Source organism: Xenopus tropicalis, chromosome 8 (assembly GCF_000004195.4).
Source record: "Xenopus tropicalis strain Nigerian chromosome 8, UCB_Xtro_10.0, whole genome shotgun sequence".
Lineage (NCBI taxonomy): Eukaryota > Metazoa > Chordata > Amphibia > Anura > Pipidae > Xenopus > Xenopus tropicalis.
Window position 1 is genome coordinate 6,825,632 of NC_030684.2, and position 27,987 is coordinate 6,853,618.

Here is a 27,987-nt window from a genome sequence, read left to right on the forward strand (position 1 = left end):
GGGGGGATCAGATAGGATCTGTGCCACTGTGACAGAATGCTCTGTTATACAGATAGCTAGAATCTCAGCCATAAAGCAGGGCAGGACTGCTGCTTACAATGCATTCTGCCCACACTACAGATATGTGATCCTTACTGAATATCTCTGGATTTGTGCATAAAAATGCCCCTATTCTTTATTATACCCAATATTTAGGCCGGGGCAATCACTCTATGATATGACATTATAGGAAATCTGGAAGGAAGTGGGACCACCAGATGATGTTGGGGGGCTTCCTGCCTCATTAGGAAATGGCTTATGGCTTTTGCTGATGGGACGAGTTGCCCACAGCCGTTTCCTCGCTAGCAGTTAAACAAACATGGAAGTGCTTTGAGTTTGGAAAGCTGATCCCTGTGTCCCCCCTGTGCCTAAGGCTTGGGCAGCGAGTGCCACCGGGCTAGGCCGAGACCCCCCATGTGTGCAGCCTTAAGTGTTTGTTCTAACAGAAGTCTTTATCAGCCCCAAACACACACAGGATTTCCTCTTCTGGATTGTCCAACCCAATCCTGATTTATACAGGAAGAGCGGCATAAAAAGCATCCCTTCGGTCATCTGAGCTAGCACTCGTGTGGCAGTATTGCAGGGAGGTGGCCAGGAGCAGCTCAGGGGCCCACAACAGGAATCTGCTCCTTAAGACGATGGTGAAGTCTAAGGAGCCTTGGAGCTGGGCTAACTGCCTGCAATCACCATGGCAACTGCCAGTCTGGAGGCTGAGCCTGCACCCTGACTTACACCCAGCAGGTAAATATGATTTAATTACCAATTACCTTCTCCTCTTGTTATCCATGCCTGGCACCCACTACTCAACAGCCCCTTTATTTTATTTTATTACAATTTTAGCCTTTTTTTGGATATTGGGGAGTTGTATCAGGAGTCAGAACCAGCAGTGCAGAGAAGGGAAAGGGACAGACACAGTGACAGTTACACATAACTATAAACCCAGTGAGAATGAGGGATGAATGGGTATTGGGGAGTTGTATCAGGAGTCAGAACCAGCAGTGCAGGGAAGGGAAAGGGACAGACACAGTGACAGTTACACATAACTATAAACCCAGTGAGAATGAGGAATGAATGGATATTGGGGAGTTGTATCAGGAGTCAGAACCAGCAGTGCAGGGAAGGGAAAGGGACAGACACAGTGACAGTTACACATAACTATAAACCCAGTGAGAATGAGGAATGAATGGGTATTGGGGAGTTGTATCAGGAGTCAGAACCAGCAGTGCAGGGAAGGGAAAGGGACAGACACAGTGACAGTTACACATAACTATAAACCCAGTGAGAATGAGGAATGAATGGATATTGGGGAGTTGTATCAGGAGTCAGAACCAGCAGTGCAGGGAAGGGAAAGGGACAGACACAGTGACAGTTACACATAACTATAAACCCAGTGAGAATGAGGAATGAATGGGTATTGGGGAGTTGTATCAGGAGTCAGAACCAGCAGTGCAGGGAAGGGAAAGGGACAGGCACAGTGACAGTTAGACATAACTATAAACCCAGTGAGAATGAGGAATGAATGGATATTGGGGAGTTGTATCAGGAGTCAGAACCAGCAGTGCAGAGAAGGGAAAGGGACAGACACAGTGACAGTTACACATAACTATAAACCCAGTGAGAATGAGGGATGAATGGGTATTGGGGAGTTGTATCAGGAGTCAGAACCAGCAGTGCAGGGAAGGGAAAGGGACAGACACAGTGACAGTTACACATAACTATAAACCCAGTGAGAATGAGGAATGAATGGATATTGGGGAGTTGTATCAGGAGTCAGAACCAGCAGTGCAGGGAAGGGAAAGGGACAGACACAGTGACAGTTACACATAACTATAAACCCAGTGAGAATGAGGGATGAATGGATATTGGGGAGTTGTATCAGGAGTCAGAACCAGCAGTGCAGGGAAGGGAAAGGGACAGACACAGTGACAGTTACACATAACTATAAACCCAGTGAGAATGAGGAATGAATGGATATTGGGGAGTTGTATCAGGAGTCAGAACCAGCAGTGCAGGGAAGGGAAAGGGACAGACACAGTGACAGTTACACATAACTATAAACCCAGTGAGAATGAGGAATGAATGGATATTGGGGAGTTGTATCAGGAGTCAGAACCAGTAGTGCAGGGAAGGGAAAGGGACAGACACAGTGACAGTTACACATAACTATAAACCCAGTGAGAATGAGGAATGAATGGGTATTGGGGAGTTGTATCAGGAGTCAGAACCAGCAGTGCAGGGAAGGGAAGGGGACAGACACAGTGACAGTTACACATAACTATAAACCCAGTGAGAATGAGGAATGAATGGATATTGGGGAGTTGTATCAGGAGTCAGAACCAGCAGTGCAGGGAAGGGAAAGGGAAATTTGCTTAGAATTAGATTTCCAAAAGCAGTTTTGGGTTGATTTCCCCTTTAAACATTTCTATCCTTTAGTCTGGGCAGCGAAGGAATCCGCCGAGTTAATGACATATTTTACCTTGCAAATTATAGGTGTTTCGAAACAATTTCCCGAAACTGTAAAAGCCCCTTATTAACCCTTGCACTTACAGTTTTCTGTGTCTGGGTGGGTACCACGGGGGGGTTAGTTCTGACATTTCTTAATTTTTTTTTGTTTGGGTCTGTCACTGTCTGTCCCTTTCTCTCCTCTGGTTCTGACTCCTGAAACAATGTAGCAGAAGTCTGTTCTACATCTGCTACAGGGTCTGGCTTCTGCTACATTGCTGCAGTCTCACTGAATGCAGTAGGAGCACTCACAAAGAGACACTTACTATTGCTATAAACCTGCAGTCTCGTATAAAAGATTTCCACTCCAGCCAATGGGAGAAAATTGGATTTAATAAACCCTCCCCCCCAGTCTTTTTATTAGGTGCGATTCCCACATTATTTCTTTACATTAAAACATTTTTGGCCCTTATAGTTTTCCCATGGGCCCCCCGAGAGACCCCGTTTGTCAGTAATGGACTTTCCTGCGGCTGAACTCATACGCTCTGCCTAATTGGATCCATATAGAGAGGAGTGTGCGGGACATGCACGGGGATTGTTACAGGGGCTCGGGGGGCGCGTGTTAAACCCAACCAGTTTGTCGCTCACTTTAAACACTTGTTCTAATGTAGTCATTGGATTCTTGTGCCCAGAACATTCCTTCTCTGTATATTTGTATTTATACATATGGGTAGGAGGTGCCATAGTGTTTCCCTTAGACAGTACAGTATGGGGGTACAGCTTATTGTGTGCCCAGAACATTCCCTCTCTGTATATTTGTATTTATACATAAGGGTAGGGGGTGCCATAGTGTTTCCCTTAGACAGTACAGTATGGGGGTACAGCTTATTGTGTGCCCAGAACATTCCTTCTCTGTATATTTGTATTTATACATATGGGTAGGAGGTGCCATAGTGTTTCCCTTAGACAGTACGGTAGGGGGGTACAGATTATTGTGTGCCCAGAACATTCCTTCTCTGTATATTCGTATTTATACATATGGGAGGGAGGTGCCATAGTGTTTCCCTTAGACAGTACGGTAGGGGGGTACAGATTATTGTGTGCCCAGAACATTCCTTCTCTGTATATTCGTATTTATACATATGGGAGGGAGGTGCCATAGTGTTTCCCTTAGACAGTACAGTATGAGGGTACAGCTTATTGTGTGCCCAGAACATTCCTTCTCTGTATATTTGTATTTATACATATGGGTAGGGGGTGCCATAGTGTTTCCCTTAGACAGTACAGTATGGGGGTACAGCTTATTGTGTGCCCAGAACATTCCTTCTCTGTATATTTGTATTTATACATATGGGTAGGAGGTGCCATAGTGTTTCCCTTAGACAGTACAGTATGGGGGTACAGCTTATTGTGTGCCCAGAACATTCCTTCTCTGTATATTTGTATTTATACATATGGGTAGGAGGTGCCATAGTGTTTCCCTTAGACAGTACAGTATGGGGGTACAGCTTATTGTGTGCCCAGAACATTCCTTCTCTGTATATTTGTATTTATACATATGGGTAGGAGGTGCCATAGTGTTTCCCTTAGACAGTACGGTAGGGGGGTACAGATTATTGTGTGCCCAGAACATTCCCTCTCTGTATATTTGTATTTATACATATGGGAGGGAGGTGCCATAGTGTTTCCCTTAGACAGTACAGTATGGGGGTACAGCTTATTGTGTGCCCAGAACATTCCATCTCTGTATATTTGTATTTATACATATGGGTAGGGGGTGCCATAGTGTTTCCCTTAGACAGTACAGTATGGGGGTACAGCTTATTGTGTGCCCAGAACATTCCTTCTCTGTATATTTGTATTTATACATATGGGTAGGGGGTGCCATAGTGTTTCCCTTAGACAGTACAGTAGGGGGTACAGCTTATTGTGTGCCCAGAACATTCCCTCTCTGTATATTTGTATTTATACATATGGGTAGGGGGTGCCATAGTGTTTCCCTTAGACAGTACAGTATGGGGGGTACAGCTTATTGTGTGCCCAGAACATTCCTTCTCTGTATATTTGTATTTATACATATGGGAGGGGGTGCCATAGTGTTTCCCTTAGACAGTACAGTATGGGGGTACAGCTTATTGTGTGCCCAGAACATTCCTTCTCTGTATATTTGTATTTATACATATGGGAGGGGGTGCCATAGTGTTTCCCTTAGACAGTACAGTATGGGGGTACAGCTTATTGTGTGCCCAGAACATTCCATCTCTGTATATTTGTATTTAGTCATATTATTCATACTGATGTATCTGTAAAATAAACTGTATTTCACGGTGAGCCCATAAAGCCCCGGAATATAGGAGTAATAAATGTGCCCCCCTGACCCGAGCTGGTTAGTGGGTAGGTGCCAAGAGTCTCAGCGCTGCCAAATTCGGGCCCTGGGAACCGCTCGCTGGGAAGAACACGCAACTTTGTAGTCAATGAAAAATGAAATGAAAGGGGATTTATGGGAATTTCAGCTGCGTTTGGGTTCGGGGGGCTGACTCTGCGCCGTTACCAGAATCCCACAGGTACAATCGGGTCAGCACCCTCCCCGGCCCAATATCAATAACATAACTCATTAATGAAAGGTTCCCTAATTAATATGTGTCTGCTAACGAGGACCCCCCGACGCACAGAATAACCCCCCCCCCCCGCTTCTGGCTTTTTCTCTCTCAGGCACATGAGAAACACCGGGTCGTGGCGCCGTCAGGCCCATTCCTGTGAAAATGAGCAAATGGAAAAGGTAAGGTTTTTTTTCGTATCTCACTAACAGACATGAGTTTGTAATTAGGGGCGAATACACGGTTCTCTCCCCCCCCCCCTCTGTGCCCCATTAAAGGGGAACTTAGCTTGTTCAGACTTTATATCCATTTAAATACAGGTATAGGACCCCTTATCCAGAATGCTCAGGACCAAGGGTATTCCGGATAAGGGGTCTTTCTGTAATTTGAATCTCCATACCTTAAGTCTACTAAAGAATCAATAAAACATTAAACCCAATAGGGCTGTTCTGCCCCAATAAGGGGTAATTATATCTTAGTTGGGATCAAGTACAGGTACTGTTTTATTATTACAGAGAAAAGGGAATCATTTAACCATGAAATAAACCCAATAGGGCTGTTCTGCCCCCAATAAGGGGTAATTATATCTTAGTTGGGATCAAGTACAGGTACTGTTTTATTATTACAGAGAAAAGGGAATCATTTAACCATGAAATAAACCCAATAGGGCTGTTCTGCCCCCAATAAGGGGTAATTATATCTTAGTTGGGATCAAGTACAGGTACTGTTTTATTATTACAGAGAAAAGGGAATCATTTAACCATTAAATAAACCCAATAGGACTGTTCTGCCCCCAATAAGGGGTAATTATATCTTAGTTGGGATCAAGTACAGGTACTGTTTTATTATTACAGAGAAAAGGGAATCATTTAACCATTAAATAAACCCAATAGGACTGTTCTGCCCCCAATAAGGGGTAATTATATCTTAGTTGGGATCAAGTACAGGTACTGTTTTATTATTACAGAGAAAAGGGAATCATTTAACCATGAAATAAACCCAATAGGGCTGTTCTGCCCCAATAAGGGGTAATTATATCTTAGTTGGGATCAAGTACAGGTACTGTTTTATTATTACAGAGAAAAGGGAATCATTTAACCATTAAATAAACCCAATAGGGCTGTTCTGCCCCAATAAGGGGTAATTATATCTTAGTTGGGATCAAGTACAGGTACTGTTTTATTATTACAGAGAAAAGGGAATCATTTAACCATTAAATAAACCCAATAGGGCTGTTCTGCCCCAATAAGGGGTAATTATATCTTAGTTGGGATCAAGTACAGGTACTGTTTTATTATTACAGAGAAAAGGGAATCATTTAACCATGAAATAAACCCAATAGGGCTGTTCTGCCCCCAATAAGGGGTAATTATATCTTAGTTGGGATCAAGTACAGGTACTGTTTTATTATTACAGAGAAAAAGGAAATCAGTTTTAAAATTCTGAATTATTTGATTAAAATAGAGTCTATGGGAGACGGGCATTCCGTAATTCAGAGCTTTCTGGATAAGGGATCCCATACCTGTACTACATACAGCTGTTGTACTACAACTCCCAGAAGTCTCTGCTGGCTTCATGCTTGGGATATGTCCATATATAGATATATATATTGGGACACCCCGGTCCTGTGCCGGACCAGGGAACTTTCTTCAAAAGCCAACCCCCCCTCCCCATTGACTTAAGTGGAGAAATATTGGGCACTGGGGTGGGAAGCTCATAATTAAAGGGTGTAGGGGAATTCCGGTTATTAGCCCCTGTTGCAAATAACCAGCTGCCCCACAATAACGTGTATGGGCACAACTGCCACCTGTTATTCCCCCTTTGTTCCCAGAATAAATTGCTTTATGGCAGCCGGGGATGAATTGGGAAGCAGCACGCATTTCTAACACCTTTCTGGCCAATCAGAGGCTCACGTGAGTTTGGATAGGCTCCCCAGTTTTCAATAGGGATAGGCAGCCCCGCCGTTGCTCCCCATTTAGTACTCCGCTCCCTAAGGGGGGGTCTTACGTCATGGGAAGGGCTTGAGGGCCGCTAGATTAGGTAAGTAATTCTATTAATACGTAAGGAGATACTAGGGGCTATGGCCCCCATTACTTTATTATAGAGAGCGTTTTGTTGGAGTTTGGGGCCCCCAGTTGGGCGTGGGGCCCCTGTCGTCTTTGTTAGAAATGCTGACAGATGGGACATTTGATTTGTAAATTGATTTTCTAGGGTTTTAAAATAAATGTTTGATACACCCATTCCTTACCCTACCACAGTACTTACCCTACTTACCCTTTCCATTGTGTGGTTTAAAGGGGAAATAACCCAAGTGAAAGAAATTGTAATTGTAAGCAACTTCCCAATATCCATTCATCCCTCATTCTCACTGGGTTTATAGTTATGTGTAACTGTCACTGTGTCTGTCCCTTTCCCTTCCCTGCACTGCTGGTTCTGACTCCTGATACAACTCCCCAATATCCATTCATCCCTCATTCTCACTGGGTTTATAGTTATGTGTAACTGTCACTGTGTCTGTCCCTTTCCCTTCCCTGCACTGCTGGTTCTGACTCCTGATACAACTCCCCAATACCCATTCATTCCTCATTCTCACTGGGTTTATAGTTATGTGTAACTGTCACTGTGTCTGTCCCTTTCCCTTCCCTGCACTGCTGGTTCTGACTCCTGATACAACTCCCCAATATCCATTCATTCCTCATTCTCACTGGGTTTATAGTTATGTGTAACTGTCACTGTCCCTGTCCCTTTCCCTTCCCTGCACTGCTGGTTCTGACTCCTGATACAACTCCCCAATATCCATTCATCCCTCATTCTCACTGGGTTTATAGTTATGTGTAACTGTCACTGTGTCTGTCCCTTTCCCTTCCCTGCACTGCTGGTTCTGACTCCTGATACAACTCCCCAATATCCATTCATCCCTCATTCTCACTGGGTTTATAGTTATGTGTAACTGTCACTGTGTCTGTCCCTTTCCCTTCCCTGCACTGCTGGTTCTGACTCCTGATACAACTCCCCAATATCCATTCATTCCTCATTCTCACTGGGTTTATAGTTATGTGTAACTGTCACTGTGTCTGTCCCTTTCCCTTCCCTGCACTGCTGGTTTTGACTCCTGATACAACTCCCCAATACCCATTCATTCCTCATTCTCACTGGTTTCAAGTTATGTGTAACTGTCACTGTGTCTGTCCCTTTCCCTTCCCTGCACTGCTGGTTCTGACTCCTGATACAACTCCCCAATATCCATTAATCCCTCATTCTCACTGGGTTTATAGTTATGTGTAACTGTCACTGTGTCTGTCCCTTTCCCTTCCCTGCACTGCTGGTTCTGACTCCTGATACAATTCCCCAATATCCATTAATCCCTCATTCTCACTGGGTTTATAGTTATGTGTAACTGTCACTGTGTCTGTCCCTTTCCCTTCCCTGCACTGCTGGTTCTGACTCCTGATACAACTCCCCAATACCCATTCATTCCTCATTCTCACTGGGTTTATAGTTATGTGTAACTGTCACTGTGTCTGTCCCTTTCCCTTCCCTGCACTGCTGGTTCTGACTCCTGATACAACTCCCCAATATCCATTCATTCCTCATTCTCACTGGGTTTATAGTTATGTGTAACTGTCACTGTGTCTGTCCCTTTCCCTTCCCTGCACTGCTGGTTCTGACTCCTGATACAACTCCCCAATATCCATTCAGACTCCATATCACAGAGACATTGCCCAAAGGCTGTACAGATTGGGGATAGTTGCCCGAGGCTCCGGGATAGGGAAAGTTCCATTTTATGCATTATTCGGAGTCTGAAACTTTCCAGGTTCTTTTGTTTTACTGGAAACCAGTTGAATCCTATGGGACAGACACTGGTACCTCCTCGGGGACAGATCTAGGGCTTCTTCCAGCCCGTCCCTTTATAGATCCTGGAGGGTCTTTATCCCAGAATCCCAGCCGGACTCCCCCAGGTGATCGGTGAATGGGGGGACAGCGGTGTGGGGTCAGGTGGGATAAATTCCATATGATGTCAGGGAAAGCCCTGTATCCAATTGGAAGAGGGAAGGGGGGGGGGGGGCTTTCCCCCTGGCATGTGGGGGATGGGATCCCCGTGAACCGCCTGTCACTTTCACATCAATGTATATTTCAGATTGCACGAGCAAAGTGCAAAGCGGCCATTTCCCTAGTGCACCGAGCCTGCCTGTCCCCTTGTGGGATTTAAAGGGTCCCAGCGAGGAAATTTAACCTCTTCATGTCTGTCTTTAATGGACTCCTCTCCCTTGGAGTAGCCGTGATTGCACAGAGTCATTAGCTTGCGTGTAGGAATCAGCCTTCCCCTGCAGAACTGCAACTCCCAGCATCCTCGGCCAAGCGTCCGTCTCTTCTCTATGTCGTAAGTTGTAGTTAGGTCTCTTGTATGGGGGGGTTATTCTTGCTGGAGGGAGTAAAGGGGTTAAAATTAGCAGCCCTACCTTTGGAACCTTGATCCCTCGCTGCTCTCGGCTGCTATCAGGGAAAAAGTCCTGAGTGAGTGCTGAGCTGCAGGGGGGGCGAGAGAAGTTTTCAGCCCTTCTCTGATTGGTCTCCCTTGTATGGTACCCCCCCTAGTGGCAAAACTGTGGGAGCTGCACCCATACTTGGATTCCTGCACCCTGTGCCACCACCTATCTGACTATGCATTTAGGGCTGGGGCACTTCCTGGGGTGTGGCTTACGCATGGTTAAATGCAATATTAAAAGGGCAAGTACGATATAGAGAGTAATATTCTGAGACAATTTGCAATTGGTCTTCATTGTTTATTATCTTTCACTTTTTAATTATTTCATTTTTTGCATAGCAGCTCTCCAGTTTGGAATTTCAGCCGCTATCAGGTTGCTAGGGTCCAAATGACCTTAGCAACCAGGGAGTGGTTTGAATGAGAGACAGGAATATCAATAGGAGAGGGGCTGAATAGAAAGATAAGGAATAAAAAGTAACAATAACAGTAATAATAAAACTGGAGGTTTTTGGCTGCCGGGGTCAGTGACCCCCATTTGAAAGCAAATAATTCAAAAACTATGAGAAATAAATAATGAAGACCAATTGCAAAGTTGTTTACAACTGCCCATTCTATAACATAGTAAAAGTTAATTCGAAGGTGAACTGCCCCTTTATAGGTTGGTAATTTATCTGCAGCTTTTGGGAAATTATCTGGGTCTGGCTTTACATTATTATAATAACAATATTGGCACGGAGAGGCCTATTTATTGTCTGTTGGTGTTTATAGGTTGTTGTTAATATTTATTATTATTATTACTTTATATTTATTATAAATGGGACAATAAAACAGTGCCCCCTGTAGGTTGAATGCTGGCCTGGAAGTTGGGTTGAGTATTTGGTACAAGGGGGGGGGGGAACGGTCCATTTACTGAGCTGTATTGTTAGTTGCTAAATCCATCATTAGCTCCTATATTGCTAACATTTCCTATACTGAGTAATTAGGGCAGTACCTACCCCCTTAGGGGGTTACTTACCCCAAACTGTTATTGTAAATTTGTGTTTCTGAACTAGAACAAAAACAAATGTATATGGATGTGAATGTTCTCTACTTATTGCCTTTGTACACCTTGCAAGCAGTATGGCAGCTCCCTGCCATCAAAGGGGAGATTCACCTTTCAGCTAACTTTTATATTAATATTTATATTATAGAACGGCTAATTCTAAGCAACTTTTCAACTGGTTTTCATATTTTCTTTATAGTTTATGAATTATTTGCCGTCTAACTCTTTGCAGCTTTCAAATGGGGGTCACTGACCCCGGCAGCCAAAACCTATTGCTCTGTGAGACTCCTGATTTATTGTTATTGTTACTTTTTATTCCTTATCTTTCTATCCAGCCCCTCCCCTATTCATATACCATCCTCTCAACCAAACCACTCCATGGTTGCTAAGGTAATTTGAGCCCTAGCAACAGGATAACTGACCCCGGCAGCCAAACCCTATTGCTCTGTGAGGCTCCAGTTTTATTGTTATTGTTACTTTTTATTACTTATCTTTCTATTTAGGCCCTCCTCTATTTATATTCCAGTCTCTCTTTCAAACCACTCCATGGTTGCTAAGGTAATTTGAGCCCTAGCAACAGGATAACTGACCCCGGCAGCCAAAAACCCTATTGCTCTGTGAGGCTCCAGTTTTATTGTTATTGTTACTTTTTATTCCTTATCTTTCTATTCAGGCCCTCTTCTATTCATATACCAGCCTCTCATTCCAATCAAAGCCTAGTTGCTAGGGTAATTTGGACCTTAGCAACCAGATTGTTGAAATTTCAAACCGGTACATAAAAAGCTAAATAATTCAAAATACACAAATAATAAAAACATGAAGACCAATTGCAAATTGTCTCAGAATAGCACTTATTAATGGTTATGTTGAAGGTGAACAACCCCTTTATATAGATAGGGAGGGGTATTGACGAAGAATAGAAAGTTGAAACATTGCACCACTCCCGTTATGCCTGTGTGGGGCAGATGTAGGTGCTATAAGAACCCCACTTGTGTGATTGGAGGGGCAGCAGAGATGAGCCATTGTGATTGGCTGCTCTGAGACCTGTATGGGTGACAATAGCTTTATTGGGGCAGTGGAAGGATACATTCTTTTAAAGGGGCAGCATAATAGGTACAAGGTGACTATGGCCAGTGTTGGGGTATTAATGATCCCCCATCCAGGGAGAGAAGGGTTAAATTTGCCAGTCCTCCCGTCACGCCTTGCGTGCAACAAGCCCCCTCCTGTTCAAGAATTCATTCCTTTTGCTCCGGCAATTACTGGCAATTCCCGAATAATGCTCCACGCACCATAAACGCGTCCCCGGGCCGCGCCGCCTGATGGATGGGTCCCCCCAGGCCCCCTTGGGACTTTGGCCTATATGTCAGCATTTACATTTCATACACACAGGAGTCAGACATGAAGGTCTGTCCCAGACTCCTCTGCTTGCAGTTTAAAGGGGAACTATACCCCATATCCCATATCCTCATGAGAATTACAGATCCAGCATGGCCGCCACCGCAGGGGATTCTGGGAGCTGTAAGCGTGCTGGCATGGCCTCCAGATGGGCAGATTCCAAAGCTCACACTTGGCCTCCTACAATTTGGAGTTTATGATCCATTTCAAGACCCCAAAAATAGAAAAATGCTATTTAACCGTTTGAATGAATAGCCTAAATCACATGCCCCCCCCCCCCGCTATGATGAAAATGACAGCAGTTTATTGTGTAGAGAGACCCCACGGGGCCCCGAATAAATATGAATTGAAACAAGTTCTCCCCTTTGCTTTGTGTTCCAGGGAATTCCATTGAAGCCCCGGCTATAGGAGCGGCGGAGGGGAGAGAACGCACGGAACTCATTTATTCACCATTGCACCGCGGGAGAGTCGCCGCCACCGGGGCTGCCAGACCATGTGGAAAGTCAGCTGCTTGGTAACGGGATACCTTCTCATCCTGGCAGTGGGCGGCGCCGCCGAGCATTTGTACCGGACAGGGTAAGGGGACCCTTGGGGGGCGTCTGGCTCTGGCTCTCTGCTCTGGGACTGTGGGGGGGAGAGACAAAGGTAGGGGAATGCTCTGGGTTTTAGTGTTTTGTGCTCAGGAAGCACAAATTGTGTGTTTGTACACCCAGGGGGGGTCACTAACATCCCTGCCCTATACACTAACAACATAGGGGGAGAGTTATAGTCAAGGAAAAAGATAAAGTACTCCGACCCATACAGCTTGCAGTTGCCCTGCTGAATATATACATACACGGGCAGATCCGCTTGGTTGGTGAGATCCCCAAATGAATGGATCTGGGCCCAATTTGGCCACCCAAATGTTGAGCCTGGTCTGATTGTTGGACCCAGAAGACCTGTCGGACAAGGAACACATCAAAGCCAATATGCTTCTTGTCCGGAGGGATCTTAAAACCAGACAGACTGATATGTGGGCAGTTGGGCCCATACACAGACCAACAAGTTGCTTTGGAGGGCCAGGTCACCTTAAGAACCATAACTGATGTGGGTCCTTCAATAGGCAAGTATGGCGCCATACATTAGTGAGCCACACATGGATAGATAAGGTGACAATTCTACTGTATTGTCTAGGGGAGATAATATGGCCGCTCCCACCCATATGTATAAATACAAATATACAGAGCAGGAATGTTCTGGGCACACAATAAGCTGTACCCCCATACTGTACTGTCTAAGGGAAACACTATGGCACCTCCTACCCATATGTATAAATACAAATATACAGAGAAGGAATGTTCTGGGCACACAATAAGCTGTACCCCCATACTGTACTGTCTAAGGGAAACACTATGGCACCTCCTACCCATATGTATAAATACAAATATACAGAGAAGGAATGTTCTGGGCACACAATAAGCTGTACCCCCATACTGTACTGTCTAAGGGAAACACTATGGCACCTCCTACCCATATGTATAAATACAAATATACAGAGAAGGAATGTTCTGGGCACACAATAAGCTGTACCCCCATACTGTACTGTCTAAGGGAAACACTATGGCACCTCCTACCCATATGTATAAATACAAATATACAGAGAGGGAATGTTCTGGGCACACAATAAGCTGTACCCCCATACTGTACTGTCTAAGGGAAACACTATGGCACCCCCTACCCATATGTATAAATACAAATATACAGAGAAGGAATGTTCTGGGCACACAATAAGCTGTACCCCCATACTGTACTGTCTAAGGGAAACACTATGGCACCTCCCTCCCATATGTATAAATACAAATATACAGAGAAGGAATGTTCTGGGCACACAATAAGCTTTACCCTCATACTGTACAATATATATACAAATATACAGAGAAGGCGCCACTGCCCTGTAAATGTGTTTATTTTTTCATTTAAGTCAAATCACATCCTTCGGTTAAGTAGAGAGCGGCCTCACATAGCCAATTACCAGTAACCATCCCCTAATTCCCTCTATCCGCCTGGTTATTAGAAGCCTATTTACGTGCATGAGTGGCTAATTGAGTAGCAAGCGTTTAGCTGCAGAGGTGATTACGTCTCCGGCGTGGGTTTAATTAATTGCTCAGCCGTGGGCAGAACCAGGCTGATGTAGTAGCTCGGCCCCGGCCAGGATGGGGTTAACAGAGGCAACCTGCGCTGCTTCCATCTGGTCTCTGTTTCCTGCGGCCATGGAACATTTGTTACCTATTTGCTGTCAGAGCACATAAACACCCTGCGCCGAGGGACGGAGCCGTTGATTACAGGCTCTGGATATTGTGATCACTTACACATGGGCATTCCCTCCTGCACCCCCATATCATCCTATCAATGGTGGGTGGGATGGGGAACCAGTAACTGGCACCGACCCCTTCCCCTTAGTACAACCACATGTTCCTGCTATCGGGCCAGGACTCACAGCTTGAGTGAGCAGGGAAACACAGACCCAGTGAGCTCACTAATAAAACATTTATTATGTAGAATACAATATATACACAGTATAACGGTCAAACCTAAACAGCCGGAGGGCCGCAGGTTGCCCAAATCACTATTAGCATCCATCTGCTGCCTATTATACTTGGTGAGTGTTCCCTTTCAATAGACATTTCTGGTTGGTAGCTCAGGGCTAGTATTTTTGGATCCGGAAACCCATTATCCAGAAAGTTCTGAATTATGGAAAGGCCATCTCCCATAGAATTATTTGCTTATAAAGGAGTCTAAGTTTTAAAAATGATTTCCTTTTCTCTGTAATAATAAAACAGTACCTGTACTTGATCCCAACTAAGATATAATTACCCCTTATTGGGGCAGAACAGCCCTATTGGGTTTATTTCATGGTTAAATGATTCCCTTTTCTCTGTAATAATAAAACAGTACCTGTACTTGATCCCAACTAAGATATAATTACCCCTTATTGGGGGCAGAACAGTCCTATTGGGTTTATTTAATGGTTAAATGATTCCTTTTTCTCTGTAATAATAAAACAGTCCCTGTACTTGATCCCAACTAAGATATAATTACCCCTTATTGGGGCAGAACAGCCCTATTGGGTTTATTTAATGGTTAAATGATTCCCTTTTCTCTGTAATAATAAAACAGTACCTGTACTTGATCCCAACTAAGATATAATTACCCCTTATTGGGGCAGAACAGCCCTATTGGGTTTATTTAATGGTTAAATGATTCCTTTTTCTCTGTAATAATAAAACAGTCCCTGTACTTGATCCCAACTAAGATATAATTACCCCTTATTGGGGCAGAACAGCCCTATTGGGTTTATTTAATGGTTAATTGATTCCCTTTTCTCTGTAATAATAAAACAGTACCTGTACTTGATCCCAACTAAGATATAATTACCCCTTATTGGGGCAGAACAGCCCTATTGGGTTTATTTAATGGTTAAATAATTCCATTTTCTCTGTAATAATAAAACAGTACCTGTATTTGATCCCAACTAAGATATAATTACCCCTTATTGGGGCAGAACAGCCCTATTGGGTTTATTTAATGGTTAAATGATTCCCTTTTCTCTGTAATAATAAAACAGTACCTGTACTTGATCCCAACTAAGATATAATTACCCCTTATTGGGGGCAGAACAGCCCTATTGGGTTTATTTCATGGTTAAATGATTCCCTTTTCTCTGTAATAATAAAACAGTACCTGTACTTGATCCCAACTAAGATATAATTACCCCTTATTGGGGCAGAACAGTTATGAAGATCCAAATTACAGAAAGATCCCTTATTCGGAAAACCCCAGAATGAATACTTAACCAACAGATAGTTTATATTATGTTTAGTGACCTATTAAATAATCTCACCAATCTGGAATATACTGTATATATCAGTAAATATTGCCCTTTTACATCCTTTCCCTTGAACCACCATTTTGTGCTGGGCTGTGTGGTCCCTCAGAGATCACATGACCAGAAATAATGCAGCTCTAACTGTAACAGGAAGTAGTGTGGGAGCAAAAGGCAGAACTCTGCCCATTCATTGGCTGATGGGGCCTAGCATGTATGTGTGCCTATGTTTACCCAATGGCACATAGTACTAAGAAGGTATAGGGCTTATGAAAACCGGGCTGTCCAGGCCAAAATAGACAGGTGGCAACCCTATGGATTTATGAGCACCCATTTTAGCACCTAGTGATTGTAAACAAGCCCTTGCGTTTAAACTACAACTCTCACACTCCTGCCCTGAGGCCACAGCACATTGTGGCGTGGGAGCAACCATAACACCCCGGTATCCGCCATGTTGTGGATTAGCCGTTCCGCTTTGCCACACTGTGATATTTCACGGCAATAAATTAAGTAAGCGTTACAACCCATAATTAATTCATTTATAAAGTGGCTGCGCATTAGTCCTCCCCTGGTAGCAATTGTATCAAAGTACATTAATTGCATTTGGCTGCTCTTCCGCATTGCTCCGTCGCCGGCGCACTCTAAATAATAGGACTTGTCGTCTCCCTTTGATATATTGCCACTCTCAATCCGCCGCCAAAGAGCCGGCAATCTGCACGCTCAAAAATCTACCCAAATCATGACTTTTTAATGTGTTTTCTTTGTCTCCGGTTGGCACCCGGCGGCACTCAGGCCTCGGCGTAATTGGGCTTTTCGGCGCGTTCCGAATCATTTCTCTAGAAAGGAAGTTAAGCGATTTGTGCTCCGTACGTCAGCTCTTGTTTTAGATCCTTATTCTAACGAGTTCTCTCTCTTCTCCCTTAAAGGCGCAGGATCTGCTCGGCAGCCGGGCACGCTGGCACCGTGTCTGTTACCCAGTCCTTTGTGCAGCCTGTGCATAGCCCTATCGTCACGCTCTGCGACGGGCATAGGATCTGCAGCACCTACAGGTAAGCACTTGGGCACCTTGAGGAGTCATACCAGCTCCGGACTGGGACTCGAAATAGGCCCTGGCATTTCAAGTACCCAGAGGCCCAGACTGGCAATCTGTGGTTTCTGGCAAATGCCAGAGGAGCTGCTGTAAGATGCCATAGACAGTCACTATTTATTGGGCCGGTGGGGGGCTGTTTGGGCCTCTGTGTACTTCCCAGGGCCTATATTGAATCCCAGTCCAATCATGGTCCAAACATCCCCCTACAGACCCACTAAATACTGACTGTCTATGGTATCTTGAGGTGGCCATACATGGGCCGATTCCAGCTGCCGATATCGGTCCCTAAAGGTGGCCATACACGGGCCGATTCCAGCTGCCGATATCGGTCTCTAAAGGTGGCCATACATGGGCCGATTTCAGCTGCCGATATCGGTCCCTAAAGGTGCCCATACACGGGCCGATTCCAGCTGCCGATATCGGTCCCTAAAGGTGGCCATACACGGGCCGATTCCAGCTGCCGATATCGGTCCCTAAAGGTGGCCATACATGGGCCGATTCCAGCTGCTGATATCGGTCCCTAAAGGTGGCCATACACGCTAAGATCCACTCGCTTGGCGAGGTCGCCAGATGAACAGATCTTCTCAACCTATGGGTGGGCGATATCGGGTGAATTTAAGGTAATTCAGTCATTTGGCCTTGGGGCCAATCGATCGAATTACAACGCTGGTAATAGGCACAGTAAATCCGGATCTGACTAAATTTTTTAACCTGCCGATCGATATTTGCCCAATTTCAGGCCAGATATCGGTCGGGCAGGCCCGTCATTTGTGCCCCTACACGGCCCGATAAGCTGCCGAATCTGTCTAAGGGACTGATATCGCCAGCTACAATCAGCCCGTGTATGGGCTCCTTTAGACCAATTCGGCAGTTTACCGGCCCATGTACGGGCACTAACGACAGGCCTGCCCGACCGACATCTGGCCTGAAATCGGCCAGATATTGATCGGGCAGGTTTAAAAATGTAGTTGGATCGGGGACCGCATTGGCTTGTTGATGCGGTCCCAGAACCGGCTGCATCTATACCTGTCGTTATAATTCGATCGCTTGGCCCCAGGGCCAAATTAGCCTGAATTAGCCTGATATCGCCCACCCGTAGGTGGGGATATTGGGAGAAGATCCGCTCGCTTGGTGAGGTTGCCAAGCGAGCGGATCTTCTCCCAATATCTTAGCGTGTATGGCCACCTTTACAGCAGCCCCTCTGGCATTTGCCAGAATCCACAGATAGCCAGGCCTACCTGACACTAAAGATGGGTACCATACACAGGCAGATTTCAGCTGCCAATTTTGGTCTTTCAGTGTATGGGCACCACCGATGGCTTCCTGACCAATATCTGGCCTAAAATTGGCCAGATCTTGATCGGGCAGGTTTGATTTTTCATCAGAACGGGGACCACATCGGCTTGTTGATTCGGTCCTCCATCCAATGGCACCTATAATTTGATTGTTTCGCCCTAGGCCAAACGATTGAATTGGCCCGATATTGCCCACCTTTAGGTGGCCATTTCAGGAGAAGATGCGCTCATTTGGCAACCTTGCCAAACAAGCTAATCTTACCGTGTATAGCCATCTTAAGTAATAGGTGGTTGTAACTGCAGTTGGCCATAAAAGGGACCAATCTCATATTGGAATGTGACTGATAGGCCACCTTTCTATTGTTACATTTATCAAGGCTGACAGCCCAACAAGCTTCAGTGTGAATAGTAAGGCCAGATAGTGTCCGGATAAAGTGGAGGCAATGGAGGGTTAGTGTATCGTAAGGCAAGATGTGCCAAGGGTAGGGACTGTAGGTACCTTTAGTGTATTTATAGACATCCCATTAATATTGCCAAGGTACCAATCTGAACATGTGCGCTCAGTTGGCAATGGATAAACACACACTGTTAATAATTATCCAAGTAATTAGCCAAGCAAATGCAGGTTATGCTTCTATACGTTGCTTTTATTGCCACCGACGGCATAATCACTGGGATCAGAAGCAGAACAGCTGCAGCAGCCAAATAATCATATACTATAACCACTCCCTGTTAATAATCACATTAGTAGCCTGTTTTATTCTCATAATCATTATTACCAGTGGCAGTTTATCTCTGGTGCCCTCTGTGGGCAAACTGTAGAACTGCAAGTGCCCAGATAGGCACAAAGTGCATTTCTTACACTATATATATATATATATATATATATATATATATATTTTTTTTTTATTTATTTATTTATTTTTTATTTCCAGAACCACCTACAAGGTTTCGTACCGGCAAGTCTCCCGGAAAACGTCCCTTCCCCTTTACTCTTGCTGCCCCGGTTGGCGGAAGATCGAGGCTCACACCCACAGCTGCGGCCAAGGTACCCATTCTCCTCTGGAAATAGGCCAATGGTAGCTTGGCAAATGGTTTTATATTCTCATATTCTTATTTGTTTCATAGTTTTGCCCCTAAATTGCTATAATAAACTATTAACCATCTCAGGGACACCCCCCATTTAGAGGGCACTGCCCTTCCCATCTTGTCTCTGCGCTGATGGATGTCGGCGAGATTATTGCCCCGATGACAGAATGAGCAATAGGGGCACGACCCCATGTTCCCAATAATTAGAAAGGCATGCCCAGATGGCTCTAATAGGCCTTAATGTTAAGTGCTTCCATCTTTCCCACCCCAGGGGCGGAGCTACAGAGGAAGCAGACCCCGCAGTTGCTGGGGAGGGGGGCAGGAGTATAGAGGCCTTAATTAATGAGCAATTTCAATATATCATAGTATAAAAAGTCAACTTTCCAATATTTTGGGGCTCCAAATGACATTGTGGGGGCCCAGTGACATTGGGGGGGCCACTGACTCTCTTTCTCGTTATTTAGCCGGGTGTCGACTGCCGTGCCGGAACGGAGGGACGTGCGTCGCTTCTAATAAGTGTGAATGTTCTGCCGGATGGAGAGGGATTTATTGCCAGACAGGTAATACCTCTATTTCCTATGACTATTTATTAAGGGGAAATTCACCTTTACATTAATTTTTAATGTTATAGAATGGGCTGTTCTAAGCAACTTTCCAATTGGTCTTCATTTTTTATCTTTTATAGTAACTGAATTATTTGCCTACTTCTTCGGCCTCTTTCCAGCTTTCAAATGGGGGTCACTGACCCCGGCAACCAAACCCTATTGCTCTGTGAGGCTCCAGTTTTATTGTTATTGTTACTTTTTATTACTTCTCTCTCTATTGAGCCCCTCTACTATTCATATAGCAGTCACTCTCTCAAACCACTCCCTGGTTACTAAGGTAAAGTAAACCCTAACAACCAGATAACTGCTGAAATTCCAAACTGGAGAGCTGCGGAACAAAAAGTAAAATCATTAAAAAACTGCCAATAATAAAAAATGAAGACTAATTGCAAATTGTTTTAGAATAGCCCTCTCTGACCAACCCCTTTATTTTCTCTTTACAGATGTGGACGAGTGCAGCGACGGCAGCCATCAATGTGCCCAACTGTGCGTCAACTCTGCCGGAAGCTACCATTGCGGCTGCCTGGGGGGGTACCGGCTAATGGCGGATGGGAAGAGCTGTGATCTTGTGCCAAAGCCGACAGTGCCCCCTGCCTCTCCCCCATCAGTACATGAACAAGGTACAGTCTGATCTCTATACAGTGGGCCCTTGTGCTGTGGTTAAACTACAACTCCCAGCAGCCTTTAGTAGCCAATCAGTGCTGGGAGTTATCCTTCATCAATAAGTTCAACTGATATAAAGCAGTAGAGCCTCTATAAGCATGTATAGGACAGCCCCCCCCCCCCCCCAAAAACAGCTCTGGTTAATAGAATAAAGGGCAAGTATACTCCAGGGGGGCATTTTTACTGTGTGGCTTTTATTTTAGCCGAGACTCCATAAAACGCTTACAAACGGCTTTCCCAGGAAATATTTCCATGCTAAGCAGGAAGTTATTGCTACATTAATGTACAGTAATTAAAAATAAAACTCTGTGATAAATTATTCAGATTTGTAATTTCCATCGAAGCCGCTGTGTTTATCAAATACACTAAAATGCAAGCACAGCCGCTTCTTAGTTTATTCCCTTTCCTAACTGATAGAGTGTCAGCTCTTCTTTATTAAGGGTTGTATAGATTGTCAGCTCTTCTTTAGTAAGGGTTGTATAGATTGTCAGCTCTTCTTTAGTAAGGGTTGTATAGATTGTCAGCTCTTCTTTAGTAAGGGTTGTATAGATTGTCAGCTCTTCTTTAGTAAGGGTTGTATAGATTGTCAGCTCTTCTTTAGGAAGGGTTGTATAGATTGTCAGCTCTTCTTTAGGAAGGGTTGTATAGATTGTCAGCTCTTCTTTAGGAAGGGTTGTATAGATTGTCAGCTCTTCTTTAGGAAGGGTTGTATAGATTGTCAGCTCTTCTTTAGTAAGGGTTGTATAGATTGTCAGCTCTTCTTTAGGAAGGGTTGTATAGATTGTCAGCTCTTCTTTAGTAAGGGTTGTATAGATTGTCAGCTCTTCTTTAGTAAGGGTTGTATAGATTGTCAGCTCTTCTTTAGTAAGGGTTGTATAGATTGTCAGCTCTTCTTTAGTAAGGGTTGTATAGATTGTCAGCTCTTCTTTAGTAAGGGTTGTATAGATTGTCAGCTCTTCTTTAGGAAGGGTTGTATAGATTGTCAGCTCTTCTTTAGGAAGGGTTGTATAGATTGTCAGCTCTTCTTTAGGAAGGGTTGTATAGATTGTCAGCTCTTCTTTAGGAAGGGTTGTATAGATTGTCAGCTCTTCTTTAGGAAGGGTTGTATAGATTGTCAGCTCTTCTTTAGGAAGGGTTGTATAGATTGTCAGCTCTTCTTTAGCAAGGGTTGTATAGATTGTCAGCTCTTCTTTAGGAAGGGTTGAATACACCATCAGCTCTTCTTTAGGAAGGGTTCCATAGAGTGTTAGTTCTTCTTTAGCAAAGGTTCCATAGATTGTCAGCTCTTCTTTGTCAGATCTTCTTTAGCAAGGGTTGTATAGATTGTCAGCTCTTCTTAGCAAGGGTTGTATAGATTGTCAGCTCTTCTTAGCAAGGGTTGTATAGATTGTCAACTCTTCTTTAGGAAGGGTTGTATAGATTGTCAGCTCTTCTTTATTAAGGGTTGTATAGATTGTCAGCTCTTCTTTAGGAAGGGTTGTATAGATTGTCAGCTCTTCTTTAGCAAGGGTTGTATAGATTGTCAGCTCTTCTTTAGCAAAGGTTGCATAGATTGTCAGCTCTTCTTTAGCAAGGGTTGTATAGATTGTCAGCTCTTCTTTAGCAAAGATTGCATAGATTGTCAGCTCTTCTTAGCGAGGGTTACGTAGGAGATCGTATTGGTTTTGGTGCCTAACTGACTTTGATTCGCAGTGTGTAGCCCACCTCAGGAAGACCGCCGCGCAGAAGGTTGGTGGCTGTGCATTATTACTTTTGGTACGCGCTGTGTCACATCAAACTCGTACCGTGAGTAATAATGCGCAGCTGCCAATAATGCCGACAAGGATGCTCCAATGGACCTGGGGGGGGGGGGGGGAGAGAGTGGGGTGCAATCAGTTTTGTGGGTGCCGCAGGGAACATCATGTCTCACTGTTGTGTCCTCTACTCTAGGCCTTCCACATTCTGTCAGGGAAGAAATGGCAGAACTCCGGAACAAAATAGAAGTTCTAGAGCAGGTGAGTTGTTTTTAGACACTGAAACTCCTCAGTGACTTATAATATCCCTATATGTTACAATAGGGGGCACTTTATTCACTATATATTATAAGGAACTCCTCTGTGACTTATAATATCCCTATATGTTACAATAGGGGGCACTTTATTCACTATATATTATAAGGAACTCCTCGGGGGCTTATAATATCCCTATATGTTACAATAGGGGGCACTTTATTCACTATATATTATAAGGAACTCCTCGGGGGCTTATAATATCCCTATATGTTACAATAGGGGGCACTTTATTCACTATATATTATAAGGAACTCCTCTGTGACTTATAATATCCCTATATGTTACAATAGGGGGCACTTTATTCACTATATATTATAAGGAACTCCTCGGGGGCTTATAATATCCCTATATGTTACAATAGGGGGCACTTTATTCACTATATATTATAAGGAACTCCTCGGGGGCTTATAATATCCCTATATGTTACAATAGGGGGCACTTTATTCACTATATATTATAAGGAACTCCTCGGGGGCTTATAATATCCCTATATGTTACAATAGGGGGTACTTTATTCACTATATATTATAAGGAACCCCTCGGGGGCTTATAATATCCCTATATGTTACAATAGGGGGTACTTTATTCACTATATATTATAAGGAACTCCTCGGGGGCTTATAATATCCCTATATGTTACAATAGGGAGCACTTTATTCACTATATATTATAAGGAACTCCTCGGGGGCTTATAATATCCCTATATGTTACAATAGGGGGTACTTTATTCACTATATATTATAAGGAACTCCTCGGGGGCTTATAATATCCCTATATGTTACAATAGGGAGCACTTTATTCACTATATATTATAAGGAACCCCTCTGGGGCTTATAATATCCCTATATGTTACAATAGGGGGCACTTTATTCACTATATATTATAAGGAACTCCTCGGGGGCTTATAATATCCCTATATGTTACAATAGGGGGTACTTTATTCACTATATATTATAAGGAACCCCTCGGGGACTTATAATATCCCTATATGTTACAATAGGGGGTACTTTATTCACTATATATTATAAGGAACTCCTCGGGGGCTTATAATATCCCTATATGTTACAATAGGGGGTACTTTATTCACTATATATTATAAGGAACCCCTCGTGGGCTTATAATATCCCTATATGTTACAATAGGGGGTACTTTATTCACTATATATTATAAGGAACCCCTCGGGGGCTTATAATATCCCTATATGTTACAATAGGGGGTACTTTATTCACTATATATTATAAGGAACTCCTCGGGGGCTTATAATATCCCTATATGTTACAATAGGGGGTACTTTATTCACTATATATTATAAGGAACCCCTCGGGGGCTTATAATATCCCTATATGTTACAATAGGGGGCACTTTATTCACTATATATTATAAGGAACTCCTCGGGGGCTTATAATATCCCTATATGTTACAATAGGGGGTACTTTATTCACTATATATTATAAGGAACTCCTCGGGGGCTTATAATATCCCTATATGTTACAATAGGGGGTACTTTATTCACTATATATTATAAGGAACTCCTCGGGGGCTTATAATATCCCTATATGTTACAATAGGGGGCACTTTATTCACTATATATTATAAGGAACTCCTCTGTGACTTATAATATCCCTATATTTTATTACAGAAGCTTCACTTGCTGCTGACTCCGTTCCAGAGTTTAACCACCACCTCCCCGGACGCTCGCGCCGATCCCATCGCTTTACTGACGCACTCCCTCCAGCAGCTGGATCGGATAGATTCGCTCAGCGAACAGATCTCCTTCCTGGAAGAAAGGCTGGAGACATGTAAGTACAACATGGGGCAGAACCCCAAGGGGCCTAGGAAGCCATTAGGAAGCCATTGTGGCCAACTGGGCAGCCTGTGTTTCCTGCATCATCTTACAGGCCCTCTGGGCCGTTGGGTAGATCTCAAAATCTAAAAGGGCATGCTGGGATATGTAGTTCCACCACAGCCATTAAACTGCCCCTTAGTTAGGGTTGCCATCTTTTCTGGCTTCTTACTCCAGGCAGGGGGCGGGGAATGGGGGGTTGGTGATGTCATGGGGGCAGGCCGGTGATGTCATGGGGACAGGTCTTCCTAATTTGGAAAACTGGGCAGGCAGTTTTGACCCCAGCAGCCCTTAGTCAGGGTTGGACTGGGCCACCGGGAAAAAACCTGGTGGGCCCCAGTCCCAATCCCCACAGGGCACTCCCTTGAGGCGCCGGTCTACCTCCCCCCCCCCCGACATGCTGAAGGTAAGTTGGGGGGCACGTTCGGGGGGTCAGATGGGTGGTGGGGGCCCATTTTGGGGTGTAGGGGCCCTAACAGTAGCCCTGGTGGGCCCTGCACCCCCCCTCCAGTCTGACCCTGCCCTTAGTACCCCCAAACCTACAATGGCACCCTGTATCTTGGGTTTCCACCTCACCCCTTTAATACCAGCCACATATTGAATCTGCCTGCTGCAGACCAAACGGATTTATGTGCCGCCATGCATCTAAATTAATTGCTAATTAGCCAGGCAGGATTTAGTATTAAAGGGGTGAGGTGGCAACCCTATTTGTATTCCAGTCCAGGTCTGTATTCCGGCACATTATGGGTTAATGTCAGGCGTATAGGGAGGGGTTAAACCAGCCAACCAGCAAGCAGAACAAATCCCCCCCGTTTCTTAGTGCATTTGCATCACTAATCTCAAGCCCCCCCGGCCCCTTTAACGAGCCGCCGAGTGCAAGCTCCGCGCAGCGAGCGGATTCCAGCGCCAAGTAGCCCCCACACACTCGGCTTATTTTCCTTTCCACTGCAGCAAAAAAGCAAATATTTTGTTGCTTAGCGCTCGAGAGAGGCCCCTTTATTCCAAAAGCCGTTGTGGAATCTGAAGGATTTGTGAAAGAATTCTCCTTTGCGAGGGGGATAAACGACGAAACCCACCGCAGAGTCGACAGGATTCATTAGGGGATAGAAAGATATCGTGGGGGGGGGGCAGTTTATTTTGCACCCCTCACTTCCTGTCTGGGCTATTGGGCTATAAGCAAGTACGGACTGGGACTCAAAATGGGCCCTGGCATTTCAAGTAGAAACTGTCTGTGGCCAGGGCTGTATCTAATCTACGGTCCCGGGCGGGTTCGGCGCATCCCAAGTATCCCTAGTATCTACATATGGGTGGCCCTTGGGCATAGCAAGAGAGGAAGCAGACCCCACGGTTGCTGGGGGGCCTGGTAGTGGGTGGGGGGGCGTGTCAGAGCTGAGGGACGGCACTTCCAGCGGGCGTAGTTAGGGTGGCACCGGCCCTAGATACAGCCCTGCCTATGGCACCTTACAGCAGCCCCTCTGGCATTTGCCGGAACTAGTGATGGGTGAAATGTTTCACCAGGCATTGATTCCCGGCGAATTTCTGCGTTTCGCCATTGGCGGATTGTTTCACGAAACGGATGAAAAAATTTGTCGCGAAAAAATTCGCTAAGCGTACAAAAATTGTCACCCATGACAAAAGAATAGCCGCGGGTGACAAAAAAATAGCCATGGGCGACAAAAAAATAGTCGCGGGCGACAAAAGAATACCTGCGGGCGACAAAAGAATAGCCGCGGGCGACAAAAAAATAGTCGCGGGCGACAAAAGAATACCTGCGGGCGACAAAAGAATAGCCGCGGGCGACAAAAAAATAGTCGCGGGCGACAAAAGAATAGCCATTGGCGACAAAAGAATAGCCGCGGACGACAAAAGAATAGTCGCGGGCACAAAAGAATAGCCATGGGCGACAAAAAAATAGTCGTGGGCGACAAAAGAATAGCCGTGGGCAACAAAAGAATAGTCGCGAGCACAAAAGAATAGCCGTGGGAGACAAAAAAATTGTCGTGGGCGACAAAAGAATAGCCGCGGGCGACAAAAGAATAGTCGCGGGTGACAATTTTTTTGACGTGCGACATTTTCGCCGTTTCGCAAATCTTTTGATAGATTTGCTCATCACTAGCTGGAACCCATAGATTGCCATTCCGTGCCTGGCTAAACCCCCCCCCCAATCCGTGCCGCTCCCCTTTCTAAAGCACATGATCCCCTGAACTTCATTTGCTCTGTGTTTTTTAGGTTCATGCAAGACTGAGCTGTAATTGGCAGCCCGTCTCCCCCCCCCATGGACCCCCACTGATGTACTGCGCTTGGGAGATATAAGGAATGCGGGGGCTTCTCTCTATCAGCATTCCCAGGACGGACTCCATAATCCCACGGCTGCGCTGCTGTGTCATACAGTGTGACAGGTACCCTCCCCGCCAGCGAGGCTGACACTTCTCCCTCTGCCAACCACCCACACTGCCGGCACCCAAATGCCCCCCGATATGGGTACAGAGACTGAACATGGCGGATATTAAGAGTCAATCTATGCCCCTTATTATTATCATATAAGTCATGTTTAATTGGTGATCCAAACAAGGGTTAATGTATACAGGCGCATTTAATTACACTAGGGGGCACTATTTTGGGCATGATTAATATAGGAAATAGCTGGTAGAATAGGCATTATTATCCTATATATCCATAACAATCCCGGGGGGTGTCTCTCCCCAGAAATGACTCTCTACAGTCGCCATTGAAACATTGGCGGGGCTCAGCCCACAAGCAGCAGGGGGGAAACGCCTAGCGACCATTGTTTACATTTTACCAAATAAGCTTCTTAAACTCTGTTGGTGCAACAGGGGGTGCAGAGTTGTTGAGCCCCCCTGTCCCGATCTAATGTACAGTGTAAAGCACTGGGGCTGCCGTACGGCGCCGCGTCATTGGCTGTTGTGAATGCTGGGACATTCGGCACGACGGCTACTGGTTGCTGTCCCATAGGATCCAATGGAAGCACTAGATTGCTATGGGTATATGTATATAGCACACAGCCAGTCTGTATATGGTACCAGCAGCCTCCTGATTGGCTACATTTTGTACTGTTTTATCTTATCGGATTCACAAGTGTGTGTTTATATGTTTGAATTCACAATAAAATAACGTGAAGAAACCAGAATGTGTTTTTGTGTTGCATTGTGGGTATAATAATCCATAGGGGCCGCCTTCCACTGGCCTATTGAGTGCAAAGGACCTTCCCTCCGTATATAGATATATTCATTATATATAATGTACCCCCTACTGTAAATGATAAGGATATTAGCAGTCACTGAGGGGTTCTGTGCCCATATAAAGGCACAAGGCTGCAGGCTGAGTTATACAGGGAACTCTGAGTATCACTCATGTATTATAAGGGATAATGTACCCCCTACTGTAAATGATAAGGATATTAGCAGTCGCTGAGGGGTTCTGTGCCCCCCATATAAAGGCACAAGGCTGCAGGCTGAGTTATACAGGGA

At 44.8% G+C, this 27,987-nt stretch overlaps 1 protein-coding gene and 1 non-coding gene across 5 annotated transcripts; both read left to right on the plus strand.

Moving 5' to 3' along the window:
• The first annotated feature begins 514 nt into the window (after window positions 1-514).
• egfl7 (EGF like domain multiple 7) lies at window positions 515-27,644 on the plus strand. 4 transcript variants are annotated; one of them, NM_001079441.1, is made up of 10 exons: window positions 643-780; window positions 5,194-5,260; window positions 12,383-12,577; window positions 16,790-16,912; window positions 19,184-19,296; window positions 19,802-19,897; window positions 20,386-20,562; window positions 22,535-22,599; window positions 24,296-24,455; window positions 26,729-27,641. In NM_001079441.1, the coding sequence occupies exons 3-10, from the start codon at window positions 12,495-12,497 to the stop codon at window positions 26,749-26,751; spliced, it is 840 nt and encodes a 279-aa protein (NP_001072909.1). In that variant the 5' UTR covers window positions 643-780; window positions 5,194-5,260; window positions 12,383-12,494; the 3' UTR covers window positions 26,752-27,641. The 4 variants fall into 4 exon arrangements, with proteins under 4 accessions (XP_012824157.1, NP_001072909.1, XP_017945364.1 ...); XM_012968703.2 differs by lacking the exon at window positions 5,194-5,260 and having other exon boundaries at window positions 515-780; window positions 26,729-27,644; XM_018089875.2 differs by lacking the exons at window positions 643-780; window positions 5,194-5,260 and adding an exon at window positions 6,605-7,118 and having other exon boundaries at window positions 26,729-27,644.
• Window positions 22,340-22,408, plus strand: mir126 (microRNA mir-126). The gene has a single exon (NR_049571.1). It is a non-coding gene; the product is annotated as a microRNA mir-126 (primary transcript).
• Window positions 27,645-27,987: the final 343 nt, after the last annotated feature.

Coding starts and splice junctions, on each gene's coding strand:
- egfl7 (XM_012968703.2), top strand. CDS start 12,495: ATGTGGAAAGTCAGCTGCTTGGTAACGGGATACCTTCTCATCCTGGCA. Junction 12,578..16,789: donor GAGCATTTGTACCGGACAGG/GTAAGGGGACCC, acceptor TCTCCCTTAAAG/GCGCAGGATCTGCTCGGCAG. Junction 24,456..26,728: donor GGAAGAAAGGCTGGAGACAT/GTAAGTACAACA, acceptor TGTGTTTTTTAG/GTTCATGCAAGACTGAGCTG.